At 32.2% G+C, this 12379-nt stretch overlaps 1 protein-coding gene across 1 annotated transcript in view; it reads right to left on the bottom strand.

Moving 5' to 3' along the window:
- LOC106462988 (protein MLP1-like) overlaps positions 1–5132 on the bottom strand; it is a 132720-nt gene extending 127588 nt beyond the window's left edge. Inside the window, exon 1 of the mRNA XM_022390393.1 lies at positions 4478–5132. Within this exon, the coding sequence (XP_022246101.1) occupies positions 4478–4597 (120 nt within the window). The 5' untranslated portion in view covers positions 4598–5132. The remainder of the gene's footprint in view (positions 1–4477) is intronic.
- Between the last annotated feature and the right edge of the window lie 7247 nt (positions 5133–12379).

The following is a 12379-nucleotide window of genomic DNA, read 5'->3' as shown; positions in this document are numbered from 1 at the left end:
GTGAGTGTTACTACAGTGTAGTTGTAAAATAGTATGAATGTTACTAGTGTAGTTGTAAAATAGTGTGTTACTACAGTGTAGTTGTAAAATAGTGTGAATGTTACTACAGTGTAGTTGTAAGATAGTGTGAATGTTACTACAGTGTAGTTGTAAAATAGTGTGAATGTTACTACAGTGTAGTTGTAAAATAGTGTGAATGTTACTACAGTGTAGTTGTAAAATAGTGTGAGTGTTACTACAGTGTAATTGTAAAATGATGTGAGTGTTACTACAGTGTAGTTGTAAAATAGTGTGAGTGTTACTACAGTGTAGTTATAAAATAGTGTGAATGTTACTACAGTGTAGTTGTAAAATAGTGTGTTACTACAGTGTAGTTGTAAAATAGTGTAAATGTTACTACAGTGTAGTTGTAAAATAGTGTAAATGTTACTACAGTGTAGTTGTAAAATAGTGTGAGTGTTACTACAGTGTAGTTGTAAAATAGTGTGAGTGTTACTACAGTGTAGTTGTAAAATAGTGTGAATGTTACTACAGTGTAGTTGTAAAATAGTGCAAGTGTTACTACAGTGTAGTTGTAAAATAGTGTGAATGTTACTACAGTGTAGTTGTAAAATAGTGTGAGTGTTACTACAGTGTAGTTGTAAAATGATGTGAGTGTTACTACAGTGTAGTTGTAAAATGATGTGTGTTACTACAGTGTAGTTGTAAAGTGGTACGAGTGTTACTACAGTGTAGTTGTAAAATAGTGTGAATGTTACTACAGTGTAGTTGTAAGATAGTGTGAGTGTTACTACAGTGTAGTTGTAAAATAGATGTGAGTGTTACTACAGTGTAGTTGTAAAATAGTGTGAATGTTACTACAGTGTAGTTGTAAAATGATGTGAGTGTTACTACAGTGTAGTTATAAAATGATGTGAGTGTTACTACAGTGTAGTTGTAAAATAGTGTGAGTGTTACTACAGTGTAGTTGTAAAATAGTGTGAGTGTTACTACAGTGTAGTTGTAAAATGATGTGAGTGTTACTACAGTGTAGTTGTAAAATGATGTGTGTTACTACAGTGTAGTTGTAAAGTGGTACGAGTGTTACTACAGTGTAGTTGTAAAATGATGTGAGTGTTACTACAGTGTAGTTGTAAAGTGGTATGAGTGTTACTACAGTGTAGTTGTAAAATGATGTGAGTGTTACTACAGTGTAGTTGTAAAGTAGTATGAGTGTTACTACAGTGTAGTTTTTTTCTACACATGACTAACATGCACACCTACAGCATCTAATACCACAAGCCTGAGTGGTATAGTACAGTCATACCTTTCATGCCATGTAATTAATTTATCCACCCGCTTCCAATGCATGGAATTCATACATTATGAACAGTTCAAACTAGTAAACTGAATATCCAGCTTGTTTGAGAGAGGTACCCGCTATTTATATTCCTCATGCTTACTGAAGCAGGCATTCACTGGTTTGTTTTTCTACTTTAAGAGTGCAGTAACTTCACAACCTTATCACATTATACTTATATAATAACAAAACAACTTAATATAAGTTTAAATAGCTCAAGTATAAGGTCTGTTTTTGTTCTTTCCAGTTAACATTTTCTTTTGAAATTAAATAGCTCGTTACTGTATTGTAAGCCATGCAACGTAACACGAAAGCCTACTGACTTAACTATACGTAGAACATAAATATACATTTGGATTTATTTTTTAGCTTCAGCATTTATCACAAACAATTTCAAAAGTTCTTTACCATTTTATACTGGACATTACTAACACAATGTTTTTTTCATTTCAATCCAATTAGATTTATCTCTGTTACTAGAATGTGCAAATACAAATTTCTGTACGTAATAAGACATAAGCTTCAAAGTACAAGTTATTTTAATTATCTACAGATGGGCAAGGAAAATTTTTTCACTCTGTTTAATATTAATTCTCTTCACTTGTTTAATTTCTCGTTTCAATAAAATCCTAATGGAATACGATGCGCATGAAAGAATCATATCTACATAAAAACAGTTCTCAGTTTTATGAATGAAAAATAAAACAGAAAAGGGGACTTAATTTTATCACTGATATTTAAGTTCACAGAATTCTACTTGATAATTGCTCAAGCATTTCAGTTTCCAACAGGAATCACTAGAATGAAAATATCAAGCCAAAAGATGAAATAAATGTTAACTATCATGCGTGATTCACTGAAGATTTTAAAGGAATCTAACAGAAGAGAAAGAATTCATTTTGAAATTAGTAAACACAATTTAACATATATTTGAATATATTTCGTAAAATGTGCTTAGGTGGCAAAATGTCAATTTTTTTTAAAACACACATTTTAATATACTTTTGAAAATACATTTAAGTACATATTTTGTAAAGAGGATCGATATAATCCTCAATATTTTTTAAACAGTCTTAACCACACCTACAGAAGTTTTCCACCAGTATCCAGATTTATTGGAACTACTTTACCACTGTATCCTCCATGTAATGAAATATACAACTTACCTTGTGTCCAAATACTCTTTACCAAAAACAAACATATATTTGCAATGTTTAAAAACCTAAACACAAAAGCACACTACAAATAAACATGTCAGGTGACTTAAAAAGAAACCTCGGATCTGAATCATGTTTACATTGTCACACATCATCATCATTCCTATGTGAACGTTAAATTTGACAGAAATCACACCAGAAGGTTTTCAGGTATATGAGGCCTCGTATGGAATACTGTGTATGGTTTCGGTTTCCTTACTTACAGTACTTATATGATCCTTAGTATTGCAGAATCAAGCTACAAGAATAATACCTGGTTTAAGATATTCAAGCTATGAGGACAAGCTTACAAGTTTGAACTTGTTTTTTTCTGAAATGTAGAGGGATTAAAGGTGACTTGATTCAGGTGTTGAAAATTGTTAAGGATTTGGGCAATCAATCTCCCTACAGGAGGTCTGTTTGAGTGAAAGATTGAAAAGGTTGGAAGTACTATCGTGACTAGTGAGAATAAAAAAAAGTTACTTTTTACTCAAGAATTATAGACTTTTGAAATAGTTTGCTTCATGATGTGGTGTGTTCTATTATTTTACTTTTCTTAAATAAGCTATATGTACAAGCAGGGTTGTTTAATTTGAGTCAAATGTTTAGGTTGGTAGTTATGCGAGTAAGGAGTGACCTCAATGAACTAAATAGCCTTCTGTCACCTTGTTCCCCTCATATTTTTAGGTTTATAAAATGTATATATTTTTATGCAGCAAAGTTGCCTATATATATATACACACATACATATATATATGTATTTCTTATATAAAACCAGATTTTACTTTAAACGAAAGGGAATTTATATATTTTCTTAATTATTTCTAGGAAATTTACACACAACTCGTAAAAACACACAGAGAGCTGGTATATCACTACAGGTTATTTATGTACCACCTGGGCAATATGTATCTCAGAGAAGAATTTGACTGTCAGCTTTTAACAAAAAAATCAAATAAAATAGCACATGCATAAAAAACTGAACAAGTGAATCTTCAAACCCCTACATCAAGGTTCAGAAGGATTAATCCTTTAAAAATTGAAGAGGAGAAAATAACTTTATCCCCTGAACATCATGAAATCATCCAAACTCCTGCCATGATCCAGTACTTTTATTTCTTTAAAAGAAACATTATTTCTAAAAAATATGATTATTTTGGGCTGTTTCACCACTTTTTAATAAGTAGTTGGTCCAATTATCAATTTATTTTAAAGAAAAATCTAGATAATTTTTAATAAGATTTGGAGCAAACCAGAACACACAATTAAGAGTCAACAGTAACAGTTGATTGAGACAAACTTTTGCAAGATTCAAATACAAATGAAAAGCAGACTGAATTTAAGCCCAGTGTGATGAAGAATCGAAGTCTGCTCTCCTTCAATTCTTAACCTGTCCAGAAAATACTGAAAACATCCAAGCTATCAGCACAAGCAATGTTGTCAAGTACTCTCATAAAAAAAGCAAAAACTTCCACCTCCTACACACATGGAAATACTTAAGTTCAGGTTCATCACACAAAAAGAACATTTGTTATGTGTGACAGAGATCAATGTTGTTTTTAATATCACAGACTTTTTCATATGTCTTGCAGGACTATAAACTAAGAATGGAATATTCTTACTCAAAAGGAACACTTTAAAACAGCTGTTTTTTTTGCCTTCAAATTGACAAAATAATTACAGCTATGTTTGTTTACAAAATAATAAACAATGTTTATACATTTAATTTTAGATTAATAATGACAAATAACATACTTAAGGAAACCAGGCTAATCGGTATAAAGATTTCCAAAGTTTTTAATTGTAGATTTATATGTTTACCATATCTGTTTGACTTTGAGTTTTATTTTAAAGTGTAGCATCCAGTTTAATATTTTGCTGTTTTATATCATTATCACTCAAGACACAAGCTAACCTCTGACACTGAAAGTATATTACTCACCCGGTTACTCTCTAGAGCTTCTGCTGTGTGAGCTTCCTTCGTTTTGAAACAATGTTGACATTTTGATTTGTTAAAAATGTTCGGTGCAAACTTCTTGCAATCTGCTTTCAGCGTCATCATAGCTTCGGGAGTTGATATCAACGTGATTCTAATATACAATTACTATCCTTATAATTATAGAAGTAGCAGAAAGTGATAAAACTTAAAGTTTTAAGTCTTTTACGCACTCTCCAATTGACAAAACTCGGAACTCACATAAATAATATCCAACAAAGCCTAGGCCTAATTCTATATAAAACCTGACGGAGGCTTGTGCTCCTTCAGCTTAGCCATAACAAGGCCGACTTCCACCCACAGTTTACTGCGGTTCGGTCCTCCAAGCTTACCGGTCTGTATTCGTTGGCAAAATTAACCCTCGACAACAAATACTAACAGAAAACTGAAAAGACCAAAGTTAGCATATAAAGATTGCTTACTACATAATATACGAACAAATATGATTTACCCCCACAAAAGAAAAAAGATTTAACGTAAAATTCAACTCGTGTTTGGGCAATCCATTTCTAAATACTACGTACACTTCACTCACATGCTCTTACCAATTAGCCCGAGACGGATTGAATTTATCTAAACCTAACTGCAGCTTGTTGTAACACTGCAGGTAAACTGTCTTTCGTAGCAACTCTAGCACAACGTAACGCTTCATCTCATGGAGCTTTCGACATCACGTCGCCAACAGATAATCATTTAGCCAGTAACGATATAAAAGATTGTATAGCGCCATTTTGTGTCTAACAAAGTGCAACGCACTAGCATTAGGCATTGTAGTTTTTAGTAAATTCTTAAACTTAATGATGAATAGTTAAGTCCTTCTATTTATCTTGATGAGTTAAACAATTAATATGTGATAAAGATGACGTTTTTTTTTTGCTAATATCGCATTTTATATGTGAAAAACGGTGCGAAAGCCTGCTTTATATGCATCGAGAGTATACTCAGGTTGTAAATATTACTTTATCATTTCACTTTGACAATGTTACTTGCATATAAAAACTATTTGTATTTAAAATACAACATATCAAAATAAAGTTTCAAAATCAATTTAGTTTCGTAGCTACAAAATAAAAGTCAGCAAACGAAGAACGTGAGCTAATGACGATTAAATAACTTAAGTGTATTAACGACATGATCGCAATAGTTATTGATTTAGTTGTTGTTGGTTTTAGTGCATGTTGGAAGTTAACTTGTTAGTGGGAAAACAGAAAGGTGTTTAGTTGAATTTTATATTAGCTTTATAAATTAGTATCTGTAACAATCTAGCTTAATTACAACAGCCAAATATACTTAGAATGGCTGATGCAGTGATCATGATTTAAATCATGTATATACATATTAAATGCTTTATAATTTAAATATTAAATAATACACATTAGATGTTTTATAATTTTCAGAAATAAATCTCATTGATATTAAACGCCGATCACGCTTTAATATGACTAAAATGAATTTAAAATTCAAAAACACGAAAGCTGATACAACAAATATCTATATGTTTACGTTAAAACATTTTATGATTATCTCCTAAGTTTTTGTACAGAGACGAATGAATGAATATCTTCCAATTTTTAACTGAATTTTCTTTTTATTTACTTAGGAATTGGCATCACCTAATGATTGGTGCGTCAAAATGTGAATCCGAGAATTCATGGTCCATATCCCGTTACCGGAAGAAAAAAACACTTGTTGTGAAGCAATGAGCAGAGTGTACTACTTAGAACAAAATACACAAAAAAGTAAACATTACACATGTAAACCAACTTTGAAAAAATAAAAAGGGCATTTAAATTTAACCATTATTTATCTTATTTCGTATTATTTCTGTTTCGTATTTAGCTGAACTGTTATCTTATAACATCACAGAAATACACCAATGTTTAGGTAAAACTTAACATCATTTTTCAAGGTTTTTTTTGTTGTTGTTGTCACGTTTCAAAACTAGCATATTATTAGTATATTTTGATGACCTGTGGGTCTTCCATCATGTTTAGATAATTAATCAGAGCAGATGATAAACCTACAAATTTTATCTAGAACAGATTTGATAGATAATAAACGTTTGCAGACGGCTTGAATGGGTAATGAAAAAAACTTCATTATAAATTACAACATCATTAAATTTAGACTTGATAGATGAATGTATTAGTATAGTTATGATAAGTAATTTTTGCTGGGATAACGTTGTTTCTGTTTCTTTCTTCCTTTTTTAAGTTCTTCCTCTTGTAGATAGTATTTCTTCTTCTCCTAATTTTATTTTCCCTCTCGTTTGTGGATATTTTTAGCTGGTTGTGTTTTCATGACTCATAATGTGACTGTCCAAATTTCCAAGAAGAATAAACTTTCAGGGATTTACGAGTAACCATAATTACCGCAAGTTTTTATTTATCTTATTTCATAATGTTTCTTAACCCTATTCTTAATTTAAGTCCATGTAGGAATTATTGATCCTATATTCTGTTCAAGCCAGCCAGGATCATTTGGTAAAATTTAGAAACTTTTGAATTTTGAAAAATTACGAACAGTTCTGCCAAGAAAAGTATGTAGAAACAGCCCCTCTATCCGCGGCGAACATGGTGACCTTTCAACAGTTCACGGGAAAAAAAAAGATTCAGATAACCAAACAGCTAATTATTTCCATATTTGGTAAATTAACGACAAAATGAGCATATTTTGTACTTGGAATTCTATAAATTACATTAAAAAATACAATTCTCTGTCTGTTTGTTTCGGGTATTCGCACAAAGCTGCACAAACATCCCTAATTTTAAATTTATAGACTAGAGGAAAGGCAAGTCAGTCAACACAGTAAATAAAAACGATATTATTTGAAAAGTGGAATATTTACAGTTTCAGCTATGGATTGGGTTGTACAATCAGTTAAGCTAGAACCGTAATAAAACACAAACCTTTGATGTATTTTTGATAATCTAAGAAAGAGCCCAATAAAGTGATCACGATGTTGTATGTCGTGAAGAAATGATAGCGTGTATAGAGTTATTTGTTTGTTTCAAAATTTTTCGAAAAGTGAAACACGGAATATATACGCATAGCTGTCCATAATTTTGAATAGATAGACTGGAGAGAGAGAGAGAAGACAGTTAGTGAACACCACCCATCGCCAACTCTCAGGCTACTCTTGCGTGATCATTTGTTTGTTTGGTTTAATTTCGCGGAAAGCTACACGAGGGCTATTTGCGCTAACCGTTCCAAGTTTATCAGTGAAAGACTAGAGGGAAGACAGTCAACACCACACACCGCCAACTCTTAGGCTACTCTTGTGTGATCGAATAGTAGGATTTGACCATATTATTCTAATCTTTAACGTCTGGAATGCAACTTACAAAGTAAAAATACTCTTTTTTAGGGCAAAGCTGAACAATAATAGGCTATCTGCGCTCTGTCAACCTTGGGTAACAATAATAGGCTATCTGCGCTCTGTCAACCTTGGGTAATCAATAATAGGCTATCTGCGCTCTGTCAACCTTGGGTAATCAAGCTCCTGGTTTTAGCATTGTAACTGTAAACTTACTAATGATGACTAAATAAAATGCAACAGTTAATAATATCATAAAGTAATAGTAAAGTAAAATCTTATTCTTCTACACCAAGTTCGATATATTAATATGGAGTAGCTTTTAGGCTTAGCAAGACAGTCCGTGATTAGAAATTCCCTCCAGATTTTTCTCCTTCTATAAAATAGGCGGTCAATTCTCATAGAATTGATCACACAAAAGTAGTCCAAGAGTTGACGGTGGGTGTTGTTGACTAGCAGCTTCCTTTCTAGTTAGTTAATCCATTTAGTTTAGACGGCTATTTGCGGACAGCCCTTGTGTAGCTTAATACAAAAAGTTGAAACGAAGAAAGACAATAAAATAAGCTACAAGTTACTAAATTTACAAATAACACGAACGACAGAGATACAACTTCACAATATAGAGGTTATAGGTAATATTTTGCTACTAAAACGAGTTTTACAACCAGTTCTTTCGCCCTGTAGACATAAAAGCAGTATCTATACATACATACGATCTTTTCACTTCAATAGAGATTGTGTTGCAACCTATAAGCACGTGCTACCGCTAAGAAGTTCACTTGTCGTATTTTTTATGCAAATAGAGATACATGGGCGTAGCTTGAAATAATCATATAAAGTTTAGCTTGTTTGTTTTAGAACAAAGCCACATTATGCTATCTGCTGAGTCCACCGCGGGGAATCGAACCCCAGACTTTTGGCGTTGCAAATCCGCAAACTTACCGCTGTCCCAACGGGATGGACTTTTTTTTCTTAAAAGCAAAAATGTTCATAAAGATTAATAGTTTATTTGGTATAATGTTTTCATGAGGAAAATAAATTTATAAATAAATATTTATATTATTAGTTCTTAACAGTTTGAGAAGTATCAATTATTCGTCTTTCGTGCTTTGAGTGTTAAATACACATCTGCATGACCTTACCAAATTTATTAAAATATATTTTTTTTTCTGGGACTTCGCGAGGAATCGAACCCCGGATTTTAGCGTTGTAAGCTTACAGCTCCCAACCAGTGGTTCAGCGGTATATCTGCAGACTTACAACGCTAAAATCCGGGTTTCGATACTCGTGGTGGAAATGACGAGGACAGCTAAATTAGCTGCCCCTAATGGACAGATAGCCCATTGTGTAGCTTTGTGCTTAATTACAAACAAACCGTAAGCTTACCACTGACCCACCGGGGGTCATTTTCTGGGTGAGGAAAAATCTAAAGGTCGTAGGACAAGTTGTGGAAAAAATACCTTGTCTTTTTAATTAAAAACGTATTCACGAAGATTTGTCAAAAATGTATTAAAATCCACAGATCCAAAACAAAGCATATCAATTAAATTAGATTCACAATATAGAGAATTGTACTTACCGATTTGTGGCCATAACTATACAGGTGACCCATGTCACCAAACACAGCGTTATTTGTGTTTTTTTAATCACAAGTTTTTATTATTTTCATGAAGTACACAACAAAAGCTCTTAACATTCTAACTGGACATGTAATGATTAAATGGTCAAGCGAACATTAACCTTTGACTTCAGTCACGCAATGTTTAACGTTAAAATCAATTATCTAGATGAAGAGGTGTATTGAGATATTTTTTCCTAATGAGATTTTGTAGTCTGAGACTAGTAGTGAGTAAAATATGACAAATAAAGATATATAATATTTATTCGCTTTAGTTATTAGTATCGAGTTTTCTATAAATAACAGTATATGTGTTATAAATTTTCCTTTTATATTTGATATATTGATTTACGAAACATAAAAATACCTCTTAAAAGGTCTAAATTCCCAGCTCCTACGTCACCAATATCCTACCACTAGAAACACCTTTATTTCAACGATTGAAGAGTTACTCACCAAAAGTTGATTTTATGCAAAACTACTGATCAAAGTATGGACTTGTTCACGGCGATATCAAAGCAATTGAGTTTATTGTGCTGCCATCTCTTGCCTACAAATCAAGTTATGCTATATTATTTGATTTCTCTATGAGCCTGAAGAAATATAGGTTCTAATTAGTTTGTGGAAAACAAAATGGTTGTGAAAAAAGCGAGGTGTAGCTGAATAAAAATGTTCATTATAAATCCTCTTCTGTTCTATGGATTTTCAACAATCATATCCTTGTGCAGTAGTCCAGCAAGGTCTCGGGAATATTTAACAAGCTTGTTGAATATTATTTCTAAATGACCTCCCATAAAATGTTGCCTTAGAATGTACGAGAACCTTTTTAATGAAAACTGATATATATATATATATGAGAAGATAAGTTCACTTTACAGTCTCCACAAAATCGTATGGTAAGAATGGTATCAAAAGAAATTAAATTTGAGTAAGATAAATATTGCCTTAAAAATCTCTATTACCACAATCGAAATCCATCTTTATTGGAACTAAACTATTATCTTAAGTAGGATAGTGTTACGACAGCGGAAGTCACGTGACTCTAGTAACACGTCATGAGATTCTAGAAGCATCTTGTCTGTTCCTGGCAACTCTAGTCTTTTCTACACACCCTCAATTTTTGTATATATAAACCCGGCAAATAAAGCGGGGGAGAAGGGACGGCATAGATAAGGGCAGATAGGGAGATATAGAGACAGATAATCGAGTCGAGTAAGCGGTAGTGACCGCAAGTAAAGTGCGTGAATCGTTGTGAATTACAGCGTGTGTTTAAGTTAAAGTGACTGTGGAAATTCTGTGTATTGCAAAGTTGTATTGAGAAAAAATAAACTAGTTTTAATTAAGAAAGGACTTGTATCACTAAAGTTCTTCGGAAAGAATTTTTACGAGAAATTAACAAACGACCAGAGACGTAACAATATATTAGTCTGCTATATCAAACAACTTTGAAATAATAACAACTGAATTATTAATGTGGTGTATCAAAAACTTTAAAACGATAACAGTTGAAATATTAGTGTGCTATATCAAACAATTTCGAAATGATAACAATGGAAATTTAGTGTGTTATATCAAAGTTCGAAATAATAACAATACAATTATTAATATGCTCAGAGGTGTCGCTAGGCGCTGGCATACAGGGTCCGTTCCTCGATTCTATTTGACAGTGCCCCAAATCCCCAGTTAATGTCTCGAAAAATCAGAATAGAAAACCAAGATCGATATTATACCGAAACGCCGAAAATTCCCGCGGCTATGGGCTCGAACCCCGAATCTTTTAAGCACCTAGCGACGCCCCTGAATATGCTATATAAAAAACATCAAAATGATAACAGTTGAAACATTAGTGTGCTGTATCAAACAATTTTGAAGTGATAACAATTGAAACATTAGTGTGCTGTATCAAAAAATTTTGAAGTGATAACAATTGAAACATTAGTGTGCTGTATCAAACAATTTTGAAGTGATAACAATTGAAACATTAGTGTGCTGTACCAAACAATTTTGAAGTGATAAATATTGAAACATTAGTGTGCTGTATCAAAAAATTTTGAAGTGATAACAATTGAAATATTAGTGTGCTGTATCAAACATCTTCGGATAACAATTCAGATAAAACGTTTTGAAGGGTAGATTGAACAAAATGTTCGCTTCTACGTTTGAAAAGTAACCGTTGTTATTTTATGACACTTTTTAAGTTGTAGTCGCGTGCAACCGCTAGCTTTTATTAGGATTCTATAAATTCAATTATATTGTTTAATGTCAACCAAAGAAACTAAACAAAATAATAACAAATAGTACCTTAAAAAAGGTATAGTAGAACCACTAGCGACAACATTCTAGAAACTGTCAGGAAAAATAATAAAAAACACGAACAGCTCGATAAATGTCTCCTTAAAACAAACACAAATAAAAAAAAAACGAACTTGTAAAGAATAATGGAAATACGATATAAAATTATAGTTTAAATTGGTATTTAATATAAAATATTTTCATTTAAGCTGGAACACTGGAAATATAAGAAAATAATTAATTTTTTTGTTTGCTTGTTATTAAGCACAAAGCTACACAATGGGCTATCTATGCTTTGTCTATCGCGGGTTACGAAGCTCGTATGTCGGTGTTATAAGTCCTGAGACTTACTACTGAGCCACCGAGGGGTAAATAATAAAATCAGAAACAATAAAACATCGACAACAGTAGTGAAGTTGGAATGTTACTAGACGATATAAATACCGGATTTTTTTTTTATTCGTACTTATAATTATTGGAGTATGGATTAGTCTCTGATTTTTTTAAATCTATTGGGTATATGATATAATAAAAAAGGAATTAAAATAATATATAAACGTACATAACTTTTTTTAAATATCAGAACAAATACGCTTCGAAGACTTAGACTATTTTTAGGCTT

Source organism: Limulus polyphemus, unplaced genomic scaffold, assembly GCF_000517525.1.
Source record: "Limulus polyphemus unplaced genomic scaffold, Limulus_polyphemus-2.1.2 Scaffold1295, whole genome shotgun sequence".
Classification (NCBI taxonomy): Eukaryota; Metazoa; Arthropoda; class Merostomata; order Xiphosura; family Limulidae; genus Limulus; species Limulus polyphemus.
Note: the sequence above shows the minus strand (reverse complement) of the source record. Positions and strands in the feature narration are given on the sequence as shown.